The sequence below is a fragment of the Perissodus microlepis genome, chromosome 12 (assembly GCF_051167445.1).
Source record: "Perissodus microlepis isolate ML-2025 ecotype Zambia chromosome 12, ASM5116744v1, whole genome shotgun sequence".
Lineage (NCBI taxonomy): Eukaryota > Metazoa > Chordata > Actinopteri > Cichliformes > Cichlidae > Perissodus > Perissodus microlepis.
This window is the reverse complement of record NC_140472.1, coordinates 33,415,605-33,434,996: the sequence shown is the minus strand read 5'-3', so window position 1 is coordinate 33,434,996 and position 19,392 is coordinate 33,415,605. Positions and strand designations below refer to the sequence as shown.

Sequence of the window (19,392 nt, the reverse complement as noted above, 5' to 3'; positions counted from 1 at the left end):
GCGTGTGTGTTTGTGTTTGTTCGTGTGTTTATGCGTGACTCATTACCACAACATGTTTCCTGTCTTATTAATCACTTCCTCAGTCCCACAGAAGCTGCTTTAAGTCATCCACTAATATTAGTTGACATTAAAAGAGCCCCTTCTGTTTGGTTCATTATTAATGCGTCTTTAATTCCCTTTAACTGAACTGAACTCATGTAAAAGCTTTATATAACACTGTCTGTCACACTGACACATTCCCAGCTAGTCTGAGAACTTCACGTGTTTGATTGTGGCCGCGATCGTTTGGTAAAGACGACAAAGCACAGAAGTGCAGATTTTTGTACAGGATAATAAAGCGTATCATATTACAGGGTTATTTTAGTTGTTATTATTTAAAACAAGCAACTAAATGAGACATTTAGAGTATTGCTCCTGTTTGTTTATTTAAAACGAATCCCTGTTCACTTCTGTTTTTCAGTCCGAGAATGAGAGTCTCGTTCATCGTTTTCTCTGCCCAAGCCAAAGTCCTGCTGCCTCTGACTGGAGAAAGGTACCGAATTCTGAAGTGAACCCTAAATGGCACACAGACATGTATATGCAAATACACATACACTGTACTCACTAAATATGCACACACACACACACATATATATATGTATATATGTATATGTATATGTATATGTATATATGTATGTATATATGTATGTATGTATATATATATGTATGTATGTATGTATATATTAGGGGTGCAACGATACTCGTATTGATATTGAACCGTTCGATACAGTGCTTTCGGTTCGGTACGCATATGTATCGAACAATACAAAATTTTTAATTTATTTTATCAACTTTTCTTCTGACGATGCTGTTTGTGTTGAGAGCTCAGTGGATCTGCGTTCGACTACTCTGCCTAGGCTGCACTGTCGAGCGCAGATCCACTAGCAAGACAGAAGCTAAGCTCGTTGCAAGATGGCAAATTGAACCTCTCCCACCCTCATTCAGATCTGGCGTTTGGAACTATTTTGGTTTTCATGTGACGTATGACCCTGAAGGTAAGCGCGTCATGGACAAAAGTAAAACAGTATGTCGCAATGCTCAATTACATTGGTGGGAACTAGTGCGTTAGCGCAGTTAGCTCGTTAACGTGTTGACGCCGTCCAGCCCCACGCACGGGGCGATCCGCGGTAGCTCGTTAACGGAGATTTGCCGTGTTGTGCCGTTAACGTCATTTCAGATTAACGCTGACAGCACTAGTGGGAACACAACGAATATGACTGCACATTTACGCCGACATCATCCTAGTGCAAAGACAAGTGGAAGCAGACAAAAACAACAAGCACGCATGCTACAAACTTTACCCGAGTCATTTAGACAGCCGTTAGCACAGGATTCTCCTTATGGGGACCTGATATGTTTAATATGCTGCTGAGAATATAGCCCAGAAGAAGCGTATAGTATAGCTTTTATTTTGGAAAGAGACATTTCTCTGTAATAAACTCTCTTTTCCAAAGATGAGTGATTTCTCGATCAGATAGATTTATTTTCTTTATTAATTTGTTGTTTCAGCAACATTAAATTTAAAAACTGTACTTTCGAGTTAAAATATATATTTATAATTTTAATAAATGACAAATTAAAAAAGCATGAACATTTTTTTTGTATCGAAAAAATATCAAACCGTGTCACCAAAGTATCGAACCGAACTGTGAATTTTGTGTATCGTTGCACCTCTAGTATATATATATATATATATATATGTATATATATATATATATACATGTGCATATACATGCACATGTAAATACATATATAAGGTGCATTATGCATGAAGTGGTAACTGTAACTTCATGCATAACTGCTCCTTTTTAAATTAAAATTGCAGAAGGGTTTTATATATTAATGTTGGAATTGAGCATTTTCACATTTTCATCATCCTAAAAAGCTTAAATGTGAGGATCGATGATCTGCATGATAACTACTGATTTAACATTTTCACCCAAGAAAAGGAAAAATGTTTATTTACTTGATCTGAATTCCAATTCTTTAAATTAATATTAAATACTTTGACAAATAATAATAAAAGCATTTTTAAGTGTCTTTTATTTTTTGGTTTTTACCACTTTTGGGTATAAATAATTTGGCAAGTGGTTTACTGTCGTATTTTTATCTGCACTGTCATCAAAACCATATCTAAATTTAGCACTATTTTAAAAAATGACATAAATGCACTTTAGACAAAAGTGTGATGTGTCTTATTTCTGGAAAGTGAAACTTTTTAATACTTTTTAATATCAGATTAAGAAAACAGGGGATGCACAGATGACGTGGAAAGACACTGGCATCTGCACTGGAAACATTTTGGAACATGGCTGATGCTGAGAGTTGTTATTATGAAGAATAAAATAAGTGGTTTTTAAAGATGTTGGAAATGTCTTTGTTATCTTTGAACATTAAGCCAAACAGCAAAACTGATGCGAAGAACAAGAACAGTAGCGTAACTGTAATGATGATATTGCAGTCAACAAAGCTGATGTTGGTCAGAATAGTGAGTGTCATCATGTAGCTGCTGTAAAGACATTTTACACATCAGTGCTGCCAGAGAACACGCTAAGCGTTTCTTTATATCGTCAACATTTTTAGACACGAGATTGAAGAAGGTCTGCGGCTTCTGAAAGATGTGACTCCAGCAGGTGAAACGTATATGCACAAGGGAATCGAACAGGTTAGTTTTCTCTCCTTTTACTTTGTAAAGTAATCGTAAAACACAAATCTGATAAAATGCTCGTCACCAATCTGGTCTTGCAGGCCAACGAGCAGATAAAGCAACAGTCGGTCAAGTCCTCCAGCATCATCCTGGCTCTGACAGACGGGAAGCTTGCAGTTTATGTTCACGAACTGACTGTAAAGCAGGTGATTTTCATTCTGACCACAGCTCCAAATGTAGCTTATCTCCCCCCTTCCCTTGCTTTCTTACCTCAGCGTAGTTTAAAATTAAACTCTGCATTTTTCCTCATTCAGAAAATAAAAACCTTTTTTTTAACTTATTCATTTGCAGAAGTATCTGTTCATCTGTTTATTTGCACTCTGTTTCATGATGTTTTTTCTTTTTCTTTTTTTAAATTTCAACCTGTTGCACATCATCCACGCATTTATTTGAACTGCAGGCTGACGAAGCGAGGAAATATGGCGCTCGTGTTTACTGTGTGGGTATCAAAGACTTTGATGAGCAGCAGGTAAGAGGGCTTTAGTCTTAATCTAAACATAAGACGAGTCTGTCGCTGAATGTGTGCTCAGTGATTCCGGTCCTGGTGTAAGACACATTGGCGTGTTGGAAGAGTGTCAGGAAAAGGTAAACATCATCAGTGCTTTTACCTGTGCGGAAAAACCAAGTGAAGTAGTAGGACACCTAAACATGTTCTCGCTGTCAAACTTTCACCATTTAAAGGCTTGAAGGTGGCCGGAAAAATAATAATAATTTACATTAAAGCAGAGAACAGAGTCTTCGTGACATAAAGCTTGAGTTCATGCCGGGAACACCGGATGTACAGTTGAGGGAACATATGAAGTCTTCGGAATTTCCAGGATTTCTGCATCGATTACTCTTAAAATGTTGTTGATTCTTCTTCTGTTATTATAGACAAACACCAGCTGAAAATACTTCTAACATGTAAATAGTTGTGCTTTTTCTGCCTTTCTGAATGCTTCATATAACTACTTGATGATGTGGAGGAGCTTTGGACCTGGAGCCATATTTCTGGGATGTCTTCATCCCTGTCAGCTTGATCAAATTGTAAATTCAGTGTTTACACATCGATTTCAAGGAGCAGGAGGACGCAGCAAAGCAAAACCAAACCATGATGCTGCCTCTGTCATGCAGAGTGCACTTCCTTTAGTCCTCCACTGTACAGGAAAGCCCAGCTTTAGTCTCATTTGTTGAAACTTGAGATGCTGCAGTAATTATTTGCAAAGCTTCCTTTGGTCTGTGTCAGTTACTGCAGACACAACCCCTCGGTTCATGACTGAGCTTATAGTGTTTGGTTTGTTCAGGATCGCCACTGCTAACAGCAGCAGTGTCACTGGATTTCTTCCATTTGTAGACACTTTATGTTTGTATTAATAAACACTCGCTTCATTAGAAATTCCTCTGTAGACTTTTCCAGCTTCTCGCGTTTCCGTGGTGCTTTTGTGAAAGCTGCTGTAATCAAAGCTTGGTTTATGCCACCCAGCTATTCTCAAGAAAAGTAACCAGACTTTGTATGCCTGTGATTATTAGGAACACCTCAGTCCAATCAGCTCGTGGAGAACTTGTAAGCATAAAGGCTCACTTTTTTTTCAGCCTGCATCATGTTATTGTGAATTAGATAAAAAAAAAAAAACCCAAACAATTCATGAATAATCTGTGCAGAAATCCGTCTAATCCAAAGCTTTTTTCTTGCACCCGTACGTGTGACCAGTTCTCTCATCTTAAATCACTCTCACTTTTCAGGTGTTGATCTTAACCCTACAATGCCCTTTGTAGCATATTTGATAGATGAGTTTCTGAGACCTGTATCTCATCAAAATGATCAATACTTTCCATAATCTCAAAATGTTATGGACAAAACTCTTTTTTTGTTTTGTTTGTTTTTTTTAAATTAACATTGGCAACAAAAAGTTGCCAAAAACGCCCAATATATCAAATGTGATACAAAAAATATATAATAAAAATATATCATACACAGCATAAAATAGCAAAAACAAAATTTGGATTTTGTTATAATCTCATTTCCAATCTGAATTTTCTGCCTGTTTTTTGTTGCTTTGGGTCTTACAGGGTTTCATTATTAGTTTCATTCCCAGTGGTCGGTCATTATTTTCCCAAAATAAGTTGGAGTACTGTACATGACTTTCTAGGACATGACATTTAAACATTTACTCTTTTTTTAGATTGCCTGATCAGTTATTCCTATTTATGCTTTTTATTTTTGGACAAGCTTCCTTTTGAAATAGAATAAGAGGGTGCATAAAGAGGGTGCACACTAGTATTTTTGGCTCATTGTGCGTTTGTTTTTCACAACATTAAAGAATGTGTGGAAATTTAAACCACTCTAAACTTTAAAATAACATTAAATTGAGGTTAATTACATTACAAATACTTGATACTAGCGATATGACCAGAAAATAAACTAATACACAGTAAATGAAACATACAGGAATAGTTAAAGTGTGTTTATACTATTAAGCCCGAGTAGCAAATTCTTAAAGGTTGATTTAGCGTGTCGCCGGAGATTATATTAAGCAGTACAGAGCACACAGGAGTGTAACTATTAAGGCTTACTGTGAGCATTTGTTGTCATTAGAAACTGTGGAGTAAAAGCACCATTTCTGTTGGCTGTGAAATCGGTTATTGGCTCCTCACACCGTTCACACTATTTTTATTGTATTTATTATTTGTCTCCGTAGCAAATGATGAGTTTGTGCTCATAACGTAAAGTGACGTCAAGAATTTCTTCCCTCTAATGTCACCGATGCTCAGTGCTGTCTGCACTTTTACTGTCACTCTTCCAACATGGTGGCCTGTCCCTTGTAACCATTGGTAACCGATCCTTTGATGAGAACTTAAGTCAAAAACAATGGCAATGTTGCTCCCAATTTGTGCTGCAATTTTTTTTTTTTATAGTTGAGCAAAGTGTTTGCCACAGTCATGCCATCTGTTTGTCTCCTCCTGCCCATAATATGAAGGGAAAGACAGAGCTCAGTCATAAAGAGGAAAAGAGAAAAAGAAGAAAGCCGTGTTAAATCAGCACTGCTCCCTGTTTACTCCATTCTTTCGTGATACCAACAGCTTGCTGAAATTGCGGACACCAAAGACCATGTGTTTCCTGTCAAAGATGGCTTCCACGCTCTCAAAGGCATTATCAACTCTGTAAGTTTGCCTGACGTCTCTTTTTTTGTGTCTTTGTGAGGTAGCTTTGTCGTTCGTGCTGTAGACTAACAAGCTGTGGGTTTCAGCTAAACCTCTCTTCTCCGTATGCAGGCACAGCTCAGCTGCTAACATAGTGCACGCTGTTTGTCAATTCAGCAATTGAGTAAAGTTGTTTCCTTTGGCTTCGTTGACATCTCTCACAAATTAGAGCAAAACCTCAGTGGACTTCCTGCTACGCTGTTTGGAAAATGTCTGTGGAAATAACTGGTCGTTGTGTCCTCATTTTGCACACAAAGACGGAAATGTCTTAGCCACTCTGTCGCAAATTACATGCTGGGATGGGAACAAGTAGTCACTGTCCATATAGCATCCGCTTCACGCTGTGTTTTTTATTGTGTCACAAGGCGCGAGTGCAGCAGCAGGGCTTCAGTAGAGCTAATTCTCATTTTTTAGATGATTTTTCAAAATAAAAGCTGGTGTAACCCACCAGTGCGGCACAGAAATCAGCGAGTCGCCCTCAGAGAGCGAGAGTCCCTTAAACAGTGTTTAAATAACGTTCACAAACAGCCGCCTCATCCTCTGCCAGCCAGTTAGTTATACTTTCCATGTGCTGCAGCTTTTAGCCTGAATGCTGTCAGCCAAGGTGGGGGTTTGTATGGCAACATTTTCACATGAGTCTGAGCCCAGAGTCCTGCAGAGCACTCTGACCCGAGCTGGACTTACATGAGCTGAAAAGGCCAGCAGTGTTTAGGAAAAGAGCAGAGCTAAATGTTGCTGTCAGACATGCAGCTGGAAGCACACAAAGCCAAAGGGTGCGACTTGTTTCTGTGTGATGCAAAGAACCACGAGCTATGATTGATGGCTCTACTTTTAAAACGACTGTGATTTACAGGAAAGTGCTGCTTTCTACCTTTGTCTTGTGAATGCAAAAATAAACGGGTAAGATGGAGATACTTCATGCCAGTTCTTTATAAATGTGTTAATTTTATAGTTTATTTAGACACAGAAACATGTAAAGCCTTTGATTTAAGCACTGTAGCTGCTGTTAGTAGAGTCTCGCTCGTGCATGTGCAGCCACGATTAATTGAAAGCAGCTGTAATTGTTGTTGAACTATTGTTGACTGTGAGTAACCACAAAGATGAAAATGTTCTCATGTAAGTCCAAGAATACTGTCAACTGTCAGAAGTACAGACACCCAGTTTGTAACAGTTAAGATCAGAAGATAAAAGACTTTGGGGTGAAGGGTGAACATGATTACTGATATTTTGAAGAAAATGCTTCAGTCTGTTTATTCTATCAGAAAGAGAGCTTTGTTCACAGGGCATTCTTGCCACTAAAGGCACATGTGCGTGATTTTTGTGGTCTCGAGACACTCCAACCGTTATTCAAAGCGTCTGAAAGCCTGTCCGAGAAAGTCCAGGACAACAACAAAAAAGCTCGTCCCCTCAGAAGAGGAGCTGAGTGCAGTGACGCTTCCAGCATCCAAATGAAACGAGGAGCATTCCTCTCTGATTACTAATACTGGATTCCTGACTAGTTGGCCTTCTTGCTTCTCTGTTGGAATTTGAGGATTTGAGATCATCTGTGCAGCCTTTTGCTGCAGGATCCACCCCGCCTCTGTGACCAGCATGACAAAACTCGCAGGAAAAAGCTCAGCAAAGTTGGGTTTCTGCACCCTCGTTTATTTCTTCTGCACTGGCCCTTTGTTGTCTGAGCTGCAGGCCTTTTGGGAAAGCCCCAAATTCAACTGCTATCAGTAACTTCCTTTGCTACTGGACTGTTAAACTCTGCACCATTAGATGTTATCTTGTGGCGCTTTACTGCAAAATAATGCATATGACAAAAAGTTCATTGCCATATGAACCTTTCCACTTAATGATTTCCAGAAAGTGATTAGACCAGCCTCATCCTTGCAGAAACCCCCGCCAGTTACAACACTGGCTGAGATATTTGGATGACTTTGGGTATTTGGACGTCTGCCTCCTTTTCCCTCTGCAGCCCGTAAATAATGTTTGTCACTAGATCCCAGAGAAATGAATAGCTGCTGTTTGAGTTGAAGCAAACGGAGGCCTCTAATCTCAGCATTCAAAGCTTATATTTTAATATCTTCAAAACACCGAGGATCTAGTTTGTGGATCCTGTAACCCAAACAATTTACCAAATTTTCTTTAAGAGTGAATTTTTTCTGTATGTGTGAGATGGAATTTCTTCAAGTGGAAAATTTCACTAGATGGAAAAACAGTGTAATTCCTGAGGTCCTCCCATTATTTTAAGCTTAGGGAGGCAAACAATCAGTTGTTGTTTTTTTTTATTTCCCCCCTTTTTTTTCTCTATCGCACTGCCAACGAAGTAATTAGACCGGGAAAATAGTGGCACAGAGGAACAGCAGCAGATCCTTTTCCCTCCCAGCTGTCATCTACAACCCTCTCCCCTTTTAACAATTCCATATCAAACCATCATATTTAATAAGGCTGCTGTAAACACTTCCGTCTTCCTCTTCTCAGATTGAAGTTTAACCCAACATCAAATGAAAGGTTCAAGTGTCTTATATTGCAGTTAATATGCTTCTTTTTACTGACTGTGTACTGGGATTTGCATAGTTTGTCCTTTGTTGATTTATTGAATCATAGCTGATAGTGCGGCTCCATGACAGTGGGCTCACACAGGCTCTTTATATGGTAATGCAGGATCCCCGAGGTTTTTAATCGAAGTGAGGAACAGTAATAGTCTTGCATAATTTTCCCATAAAAGCTGACACAGCTGCTGTTCTACCTCCTGTTCTCCTCACCGCTGATATTCAGCGCTCTCCTTTAGCCTGCAGGTCCAGAGGAGCAAGACATTTCTCAGGTGTTGCACTCTAATCTGTTTTCTAAACTTGACAGAGTCGATAACGGCCAGGACTTGATGTATTTATTCTCAGCCCTCAAGCAGTAATGTTTGCATTTCATTTCCCCTTCCCCTCTTATCCTCAAGATATTAAAGAGATCGTGCACAGAGATCCTGAGTGTGGAGCCCTCCAGTGTCTGTGTGAATCGTAAGTAAATCCTGATCAAGTTTTTGGAACTCAAGTCGATTTATCCTCCACAGGAATCTTTTTGTTTTTACATGTGCTGAATGAAACAATGACATCCTTCCAACTGTGTCGAGCCTGCTCATAGACAAGTAAAACTTTAATGTTGGTAGTGCAAAGTCGTATGAGAGGCCATCAGAAGAAAGGCGAAGACTTTTAAAATTCCTCCTCCGAGCTTGTCTGCCGTTTGTTTACATTCCACAGAGTCCTTTGATATTGTCCTCAGAGGGAACGGCTTTGCCCTCGGACGCAGCAATGAGGGCGTCGTCTGCAGCTTCATAGTTGGCCAGCAAACCTTCAGTAAGTGGAGAAAACCCAGAGTAAAAGCTTCATATACATACACCATGTAGTCTTTTAATGTCATAACTCACTGTGTTCCTTCGGGTGGACTTAAGTGGACTGGTCTGTGCAGTAAACTGATGGTGAGCATGCAGGATTCAACTCTGCACAGTTATTGATTAATAATTTGAAATGACTCTTAAATGTACAACACAGGTTCCAATCATAGGACAGTAACTCCCCTTTAATGAACTGCTGAAGCCACATTGTCCGATATAATCATGATTACCAGTGACCAGAATGATGTCCTGACGAGCTCGTTACATCCTGCACAACCGAGTAATCGTTGCAGCTAAGCTGTCAACACATTCACATCTAAAACTTTTGCAAATATTTGCTCAGATTTGTATTTTTACAGTGTCGTAAGTTTAAATTTTGCTCGTGGCTTTAAAAAACTACCAGGGAAGTCAAAAATCATAAAGAGGAAGTCAGCATGCCCGCAAAGGAATTTTTTATGAAGACAATATCATGTGGCTGTCTACCACAATCTGTCCATCCAGTCTTTTTTGTACAGAAATATTTTCTTTGCATGACCCGTATTTCTTTGCTCCTTCCAGTAAATATGTTTCCCAATCTTCTGACTAAAGGGTTCAAAATTAAATTGAGTTGAATCTTCCCGTTGCTCACACGGCAGGACCATGTTTTCACGTCACGTCTTCTTTATTTATATGCTGACAAACAGTGTTGGTCAAACTGCTTGAAAAAAGTAATTAGTAACTAATTACTGATTACTTCTCTAAAACAGTAATCCCATTACTTCACTGATTACTTGTTTTCAAAGTAATTAGTTACTTAGTTACTTTTTGAAAACATGATACACAACCTGAGTATGTCATAAAGCAATAGACCTTTCAGCCCAGTTCTATTTTTTCTGCATAATACATCATAAAAACTGTAATCACATGAAAAAGCCTCTTTTTAAAAATTGTTTTTTTTAGTTTAAATCTTTTAATTTTTTGCACATTGCATCAAGCAAAAATTAAACTATATGCAACAGTCTTTGACCTGAAGAAATTCTTTAACACATAACCCTATTTTCTGCATATTAATAGGGTTAAATGTTAAAATATTTTTTTGTGTTTACACTCTTTCAAATAGATGCAAGTAAAACAGCAGAAAATAAATAAAATCAAAGATTCAGCAGCAGATTTAAGAGTCCTGTTGCTCTTAAACCTATTGTCACCTGTTTATCAGGAGTGTGGCGGGTGGAGGTTTGCCTGGCGCCACAGCGGTCATGTCAGTGGGGGGATCCGGGGGTTTCTCTGTGAAGTTCACATTCCCGTGGCAGCGTGCTCGATGCTTGCTCAGAAGTTTAGAAGTTTTCTTCCCACGCAGAGTGAACAGCAGACGCTAATGTCTTTGTCACTTTTTACAGAATCAAAACTCAAAGTAATGTGAGTACTTCCACGCTTTAAATGCGGCATGGTCGTTCTCTCTCCCACACTCCATATTATCCATTGTTGAGCTACACACGTCCGTTACCACGAATGTCGCACACAAACAAAATCACAGTTTAGTAACGCAGTAACATAGCGTGCTTTCAGGAAAGTAACAGTAATCTAATTACTTTTTTGCTATCGTAATCCCTTATTACTCGTTACTTGAAAAAAGTAATCAGATAACAGTAACAATAACAGGACTTTATATTGCAGAGGAAAAACCAATACGTGATGGGGAAAAACTCCAACAATAATATGAACCCTTATGGACAAGCACTTGGCGACAGTGGGAAGGAGAAACTCCCTTTTAACAGGAAGAAACCTCCAGCAGAACTGGGTTTAGAGACGGGCTTCCATCTGTTGTTAGAGGGGAAAGAGAAGAGAGCAGAGGCAGATGGGACAAAAGGCGCACATGGGAAAGAACAAAGCAACCACCAAACCTTAAAATGTGTACTGTGGACATTTTTCTTCTCAAAATTTGGAAAATAACCCAAAACTTGCAATAATAATTGCAGACTAACCCAAAATCTCAGCAATGCCCTAAAAGCAAACAGTAAGTGTTCCATCTGCACTGAGCTCAGCAAATTGTGTTTAACGTTTTTGTACGCTGCATCCTGAAATGGCTGTTTGCACTCTGATTAAAGGTTTCCCCAGAGCCACACTCGCAGTAACAGACACTCCACCCTCTTTCTCCACTGCTATGAATGGATCTTATGTGTGTTCATTTATAGTGGAAAAACTATGAGGATTTATTGTCTTTTAAGGACGTAACGTGAGCGACACAGACATGGAATACAGTATGTGTTGGAAAATCTTCATCTCGCTGAGATGTGAAATATTCAGAGGTCGGAAATGGCAAAACAAACCCGGCCCGGACATGTCTGTTATCTCACTCATCTCAATGATCTGAATTCAACAGAAGGAAGGGGGGGATGTACAGTAGGTCACCGCGCTCCTTATTTTGTGCTTGCAGTCTGTTCTGATAAGAAATCCTTTTTTTAGGAAGCAAACGGGATTTGGCACCTAGAGCCAATCTTTTAAAGCTCTCATTTGGCCGTGGGATCTGTGGGATCGGTGACTGCCAATGACAACACTTCCATCCTTGACAAGTTATTTTTGATTTTCAACATTTCAACTTGACTAAAATACTTGGAACATATTTTTTCCCTTTAAAAAATAAATTCATCTGATTTAGGAAGCGGCCATTAGCAGATGTCTTCCTGTTAGTCCTTTCTCAGTTTAGGCTGTCTCACATTCGCCCACTTGGGGCTATTTATTCCCTTACTGGCTTTTGCATGTGTTCAGTCCAGACCTTTTTAACAGTGGGGCACCTTATAATTATGGACAAGCATCATGGCAGCTATGGAACACAGCACATATGTGAAGCAGATGCTTCACTCAAACCAGTTGGATCCCTCTGTAGAAAAGGAGGAACAAGTTTCAATCATCAGAGTGACCTCTGTGACTGGAGACGCTTCAGGTTTTTGTCAACCTGTGCTAATGAACGCTCTCAGATTATAATCCAATCATTTGTTTTATTTTGTGCCCAATCGAGTCCCAGTTCCAAAATCTCATAGGATAAAAAATCCTGAGCATAGAAGAAATGTTCATTAATACAAGTCAGTTAAAATGTGACAATATCACTGATTTTTATTCAAATGGGAAAGATACATGTCTATTTATCCTCCTAGGACCTGGCGTCCACATATGTGGACATCACATTTTGGGTTATTTAGACCAAAATACTCAATTTTGCTCTACAAGGGCCTGATAGCCACTGACGAGGACATTATACTGCTACTGTTCTATCAAAATTTTAAACAAATATCCTCATATGTGGCTCTCATTTTTCTTAAAAACAAAAATAAGGTAAAAAAAAATCTGGTAATTCTTTGTTTTTACATTCATCGGGCCCCAATATGCCCAAATATCAAAGAGAAATTAAAAATGCATGCAGTGGAAGAGTTCGGGTCTTAGGAGGATAACACAGAGGCTCACAGAAGGCTGTTGGTTGCCAGAGAACCCCAGAACTGGCAGGTTCACCATGAGCGGAGGTCATCCTGTGGGGCTCTGGCAGCGCTGCTTTTGTTCCTCCTCTCACAAAGCAGCAGATACCTGTCTTACTGTTGGATTGATGCTGCCCCTCTCCAGCTCTCCTTATGTAACTACTGCTCTGCTGCACACTGTTGAGACTATACTGGGCGAGACCGCAAACCCAACCTGTACTGGACGCAGTTACCATCTCATGTTACCAGTAGACCAGAACTAGAGAACAATCGGTCAGGAAGGTGAGGAGAGAGCAATGGTCTGTGTCCACCACCATCAAAAATGTTGTCTTGTTTTTGGTCCTCCAGTGGACCTGTTGTGTTTTAAATCACACCAGAGCAGGTGAAATGGATTCGTGATGGTTTACACTTTCTAACGGGACAGTGTAGTTTAACTGGTTTTGTGTTACACCGTAGTGATCGAGGGTTTCCTTCATGTTTGGGCTGTGTAGACAGAACAAGCACAGATACATAAACAGATACTGTGTTACAATCCGTAATCCGTACTTACCTCATTAAACAATCTGCAAAGTTAATAATAAAACTTTTTTTTATTTCTTCCAGCTGAGAAGCCGAGCACGGTGCGTAATGACTATCTGCTGTGTCCCGCCCCGAAGCTCTATGAAGTCGGACAGTAAGTAGGACGTTGTTTTATTGTTGGAGGAATTTCATTATTGTCGAATATGGAGAAGCCGTCACAAACAGAGATAAAATATCAGAGAAAGCTTTATGTAATATAGTATAATGCATCATAGTGTTGTAAATGTTGTGTAACTGTTCTATTTAAATCTTTTTGTTCGAGTCATGAAGAAGAAAGATCAATTTGACTGAGTGTAATTATTTTATTGTAATCGTGAATTGAAAATCAGATACATCACCTACCATGACAGATGACATATGTGTCAGTCATGTGTGCAGTGTTGTCCACAGCTGTGGCTTTGATGTTTTTATTACACACTTTCTTTATCGAAACAGCGTTTTAATGTTTGGCTCACTCACTTCAGAAAGGTTGAAGGGTGTTTCTTACATCTCTTCCTTACTTTTTACATTTTAAGTAGTTGCTTAGGTAACATGATGACATCACAATGTCCACAGAGATGAAACCCCTCACTGACCTAAGATGTACTTGTGTGCTAAGTTTGGTTGCTCAACACCTGATGAGGCAGAAGTTCATGTGTATATCATGCAGAGCTCCAACACAACAGACCTCCAGATATGATGCAAAGGCGAGGTCAGCTAGAGGTTATGCTTCCGTGCACACCTTTAATTTAATTAAGACATTTAAAATTATTCAAGGTAAATATATATATTTCAGTATATTCTTTTTTTGCCATAACACTTGGTGAGCATGAACAAAAGTGAACTTTCTTGGCTGTAAATATTCACTGTGTGTGGAAATGCAGCAGTGTCTTCAGGAAGCATGTTCTCAGAAACATATGACATGATATATGCAGCTCATTTGTGTTTCTATAGATACATTTATGTTCTCATCTTGGCACGATGACAAGAAGAGACGTGTGAAGTCTCAATGACAGGATCGCACTGGCATCTACAAATAGGGACAATCTAAATAGATTCAATATGCTGCCCTATAAATTGTTACGGCAAAGGAAAGAAAGGAATGTTGTGTACGATAAATGCCAGATCTCAGTGTTTGTTTTTCAGCTTTATGTTGAATTCGGGAAGCTTAACTCAGTCGGTGAATCATATATAAGGTCAGGTCCTTTGTAGTAGTTACTTCCCCTTTCTGACATTACCCACATCAAGAATCTTCCCCCAAAAAAAGCAAACTTCCCTTTTCTGGAGAATTTAAGCTTCTTTTGTGCAGCTCAGGTCTCTGTGTTTGTTTGTTTTCTTCTTATTTTTATTTAAATCACACGTCTCTAAAGTTTTACTGAAAGATTAAAGTCTTGGTTTCTCTCATGCACATTTTCTATTTTTTTCCACTCAGTTTTTCGAAAGTCTTTTATGCAAACAATCAGCTCCTAAGTCTGTAAATTAGCTGTATGTTAAAACGCGTAAAGACGCAGTAAACAGTGTAGAAGAGACAAACACCCCATACATACAAGCCGCAAACACTCGAGTGAAAACAGTGCAAATACGCGTTTATTCCAGCCCGCATTACTATTGTTTGATTTTAACGGCATCTCTTATAATCCCAAACCATAGCAGATGATCGCTAAGGCATTATAGATGGAACAACAGATTTTAATGTCCTTGCTGACTGCAATCCAATCAAAAATGTATGATTATGAGTGCCGCTGGCTCCTGAAGGTCTTCCAGCTCTAAATGAGATTGTGTATAATACAGTATGACGGCGACGATGCCGTAACTACACCGATTCAACTTGAACCTCACCTCAGTTAATCCGCTCATGTCAAAAATCTAAAGTGTTCATGAAAACATGATATTTTCATTTTTTTTATATTTTATAAAAACAGTGGCCTAAACTACAGAGAAGAGATGGAAACACACAGACTCTAAGAAACATCATTTAAATGCAAACACATACATCAATGCATTAATAACACAACACAGGTCTGAAAAAAAATTATTTTCAGTTGCATGAGATGTTTTTGGTCAATTTTAGGAATTTTAGGGTGCTGAATCCAAAAATGATCTCCATTTCCATCCATCACGTACAGTTTTTTTGAAAACACGAGGAGTTTACATTAAATAAACTACAACAGCGATGAAAAAAATCTGTTTTTATTACAAGTAACTATGCATAATTTTTCGGAGATTCCTTACCTTTCACTATGAGCAAAATAAGCCTGACAGGACCTGCTGACCCGGTATTTGACTCAAGTATAGGTACCAGATTTCAGTTTAAGGCAAACTATGCACTTAATTACACTAAAAGCATGAGTTTTGCAAGGAAACCTATCGAGATTCAATTCAATTTTATTTAAATAGCGGCAAATCACAACAACACTCGCCTCAAGGCGCTTTATATTGTAAGGTAGACCCTACAAGATGGAATTTTAAAAATATGTTTCCTGGTTTCAGCGAGTAAAAATCTATAAGATAGTCAAAAAATCCGATGCAGTTTTTTGGTTGCAGACCTGTACAGTACAGAAGCATGCATTTAAAAAACCCTCAGTGTTTTTTGTACTGCTTGTAGATGGAATTGGTTATTTTTCTGTTTTATTTTCAATGTATAAAAGCTAAAAAGATCTTTTCATGTTTTTATAAAGGAGAAAAAAGATCACTTACATCACTATATAACTATCAGTTGTTTTGATTGTGGATAAATCTATCAAGTTGTTATTTGATGGATTTAATAGATTCATCCTTGTTTTCTCAATTGAATGCCACAAAAATCCCAGATCCCAGATTATATGGTTAGGTACCTTTAAATCTCTTCAACTGGGAAGAATTCAGTGATTTTAATATAAAAGAAAACATAAATTCTTATATTTTGGAAATTTGAAAGATCATTTTGGCTATTTTGCATAAAATAAAATGATATTAGATCATAATTAGAGCTGGTTATTTGTTGTCTGATTATTTTAGCACTGCAATAACTGAACAGAAGAAGGAGCCTGAAGTTGAAAAGGTTTCTTAAGTATTCTAGAAAGGTCATTTGACACGTCTGTAATTTTTTACTGCACAGATAAAGTTGTGAAGTCATGCATATATTTTATATTTTTATAGAGTTTTGAGAAGCGTTGAGGATTTCTCAGCATTTCAAAGCGTCTGCTGGACTTTGTCCAGGTTCTTTCTCCTGAGTCGAGCTCAGGGCAGCCAAACACAATGTTTTGGTTCAGCCTATAAAAAGATGAAGCGGGCTCCCTACATCACAGGTCTCCAGCACCTGATAGGACCTGAGCTGACACTGATGTTACGTACCCGCCATTTGCAAAAGGCCTGCTTAATTAACTCTTGGCTGCCGATGATGACCCATTAAGTAGTTAGCTGGTACGGGTGGTGAGTAAACACATCTGCTGGAGGGGCTTTAAAAGGATGTGCGACAGATGCAGCCGTTCCCTTTTCCGTGCTCTCCATTTAAATAATTCACCATGCAGTGACAATCCCTGCACCCCGGACCACCTGCGTGGAACTCCAGAGCCCAGAAACTTCCGTCTCCTTCCATCTGTCTGCTTCTGCTCCATCACCACTGCCGCCGCAAAGGATGCTCCTTTAACACGGCTCTACTCAGCCGGAGAAGAATTGTCATTTCATCGCACAATCCTTTTCCCCCTTTCCAGCCATGTTTTGTTACACATGGGGCCTTGTCCTCGGCGAGCACTGCTTGAATTTTTGTTTTTGCCTCACAGATATAAGTTGCTGGGGAACATATTTCAGATACAGCAGTCGACTGAGTTGAGGTCCTCAGCTGCGGCTTCTTGTCCCGCTGGGGTCCCGGGGCACACGGCACCACATCTAGTTTCGGCGTCCAGGAATCAGAGCGTCCTTGGTCATCGAGCTGTGCGGGAGCACTCACGGCAGAGGCATCATCTGTGCTGACAGCTGTGGCATCAGGCTTGAAACTCTGGCATCTGCTGACACTCTATGCTCCCTCCTCCAGCCCTCCATGCGCATCCCCATTAGGAGACCCCGCACACCCCACTGGGGCTCCTCACGAAGTGTTCTCACAGTAATGGTGGAAACAAAAGAAATACCTGAAGAGGGAGGTGACAGCTGCTTTACACAGCAGGTGCAGTAGCGCTGATATGCCGATGGATAAATAAGACGTGCTGCTGCAGAGAACACCGTCACCCCGTGTGCTCCCCGGGGGGTATCAAGATGTTTTGATTGAAATGTCCTATTGTCTGAATATCCCTTCGTGTTGCGGCACAGGCCTGCTTCGTGTCTGTTGATTGGTTGTAACATGATCTGAATCTGGATCTGGACCTGACTGACCGTGCCTGGGCCAACCTCATCGAGCAGCCCAGGGCACTTTATACTTAACAGCGCCAATGCAAAATCCCTCTGTTCAAATTCACTCAAACCTGTTGTAGGTGCAGGTCACCTGGTGCGAGTGCACATATGTCAGCCATCTCTGCTTTACGTCTCCATTAGTCAGGTTTGTCCAGGAGTTTGGTCTTTCTTTTAACTTTTTTCTTGGTGTTTCTGATTAACTGTAAAATTGGTAGAATATTTTATATTCCATTAATGTAATGCAGATATCTCTAAAAGCCTTTTTGACTGTCTCAGTAAATCTGTCCAACCTTTGATCTTCAACGATGGGTAAACAGATCCCTTTCCTACATGACTTTGGGGATCTTTTTGTCACGTTTTCTAGACTAGAATAGCGGCGAACCCTGTTTCCTGTCTCTTAATAAGATCCATCCACGAGAGGGAATGTACGTGGAGCTGAAAGTACCAATCAGAAGTGCTCTCAGTTGGTATTATCTCCAAATTGGATTATTGGTTATAAGAAGCCGGTCAATATTCCAATTTTGTACGGGGAGCCAATTTTTAGAGTAATAGCGGTTGTCTCGTCTGGACCACATTCTCTCATCTGCTGTCCAGGCTTCGTGAGGCGATCCCTCCCATCAACTGAGCTTCCTCCCGTCCTTCAGAACTTCTGCCACACAAACACATACAGACTGATGATTCCTGGATGCCGGGTGACAGGCCCCACATATGCTCTGCTGTAAATTATTCACCCTCCTCAATTTTCACATCTTTAAGGGAAGTTTGAAAGCCATTAGCGTCACCATTGTCAGCCGCTCCAGCTGCATCGCATCACCAAAGCTTAGCGTCACAGAAGGCCTACCTTCTGATGAATTATAGTGAGCCTGGGGACAAACTTTTTCCAATGCGGAGCCAGAGGTCTGCGGCGGGAAGGAGCCTTCGGCCGTTCAACCGGTGTCCCTGGGAAGCAGTGTCTGTTTTTGAGCGATCCCTCGGCCCTGTGACAGTCTGCCCTTTCAGCTCCCATTTATTCAAACATAACTACAGACCCACCAGCAGCTGCAGCTCTCTCCTCAGTGTCACTCATTGGCTTTTACTGTGGAAAAGTTAAATGACAGCCTGCTCTGTTTTCAATTATTCAGTTACTGGGTTGCCTCTTTAAATTCTTTTAAACCTTTTAACCCCTCCTCTCCATAATCAAATTGCTAGTATTGCATTTAAACATTTTTAAAATGAACTTTACAACTGACTAACGAAAAAGCCATAGATTCATATTCTGCGAGCAGCAGAGTGACTAATCATTAGAGCAACACTTTAATAGATTTGGCCACGCAATTACTATATTCTTTTGGTTGTCTTCATGGAAATAAAAGTGTGTAAAAGAGAAGAGGATCTATGACTTATGCCTCTGTGTCAGAGCAGATTCTGCCTACTCAACAGTAACTTGGTAAATTAGCAGTCAGTGTCTCAGAGAGGGAGGAGAAAAAAAGGCCTCGCTCACTATGGTTGGGTTGTGGTGCGTTAAAGATGTCCGGCGTTGTCGACCGAGCGAGAAGTGGGTTCGTCAGTGTAACTCGCTTGGGAGCTTTCCCCCCTACACACTGTGGGGTCCACACCTCCAGCTTGATTAACAACCTGCCCACCATTATCACGGATTGATGGTGTCAGCTAAATTAGCCTCTCCCCTCACCCATTCAGCGCGAGCGCTTAGTTAACATGCAGGGACCTAGAACATCTTCGCCGAGCTA

The 19,392-nt window shown here is 39.9% G+C and overlaps 1 protein-coding gene across 3 annotated transcripts in view; it reads left to right on the top strand.

Annotated features, from left to right (window-relative positions):
* Nucleotides 1–19,392, top strand: part of antxr2a (ANTXR cell adhesion molecule 2a) — an 83,826-nt gene that overhangs the window by 11,024 nt on the left and 53,410 nt on the right. For all 3 annotated transcript variants that reach the window (XM_084945180.1, XM_084945181.1, XM_084945182.1), the window contains 8 exons: nt 461–532; nt 2,623–2,704; nt 2,788–2,892; nt 3,147–3,215; nt 5,807–5,887; nt 8,862–8,922; nt 9,163–9,258; nt 13,346–13,415. In XM_084945180.1, coding sequence (XP_084801306.1) covers nt 461–532; nt 2,623–2,704; nt 2,788–2,892; nt 3,147–3,215; nt 5,807–5,887; nt 8,862–8,922; nt 9,163–9,258; nt 13,346–13,415 — 636 coding nt within the window. The remainder of the gene's footprint in view (nt 1–460; nt 533–2,622; nt 2,705–2,787; nt 2,893–3,146; nt 3,216–5,806; nt 5,888–8,861; nt 8,923–9,162; nt 9,259–13,345; nt 13,416–19,392) is intronic.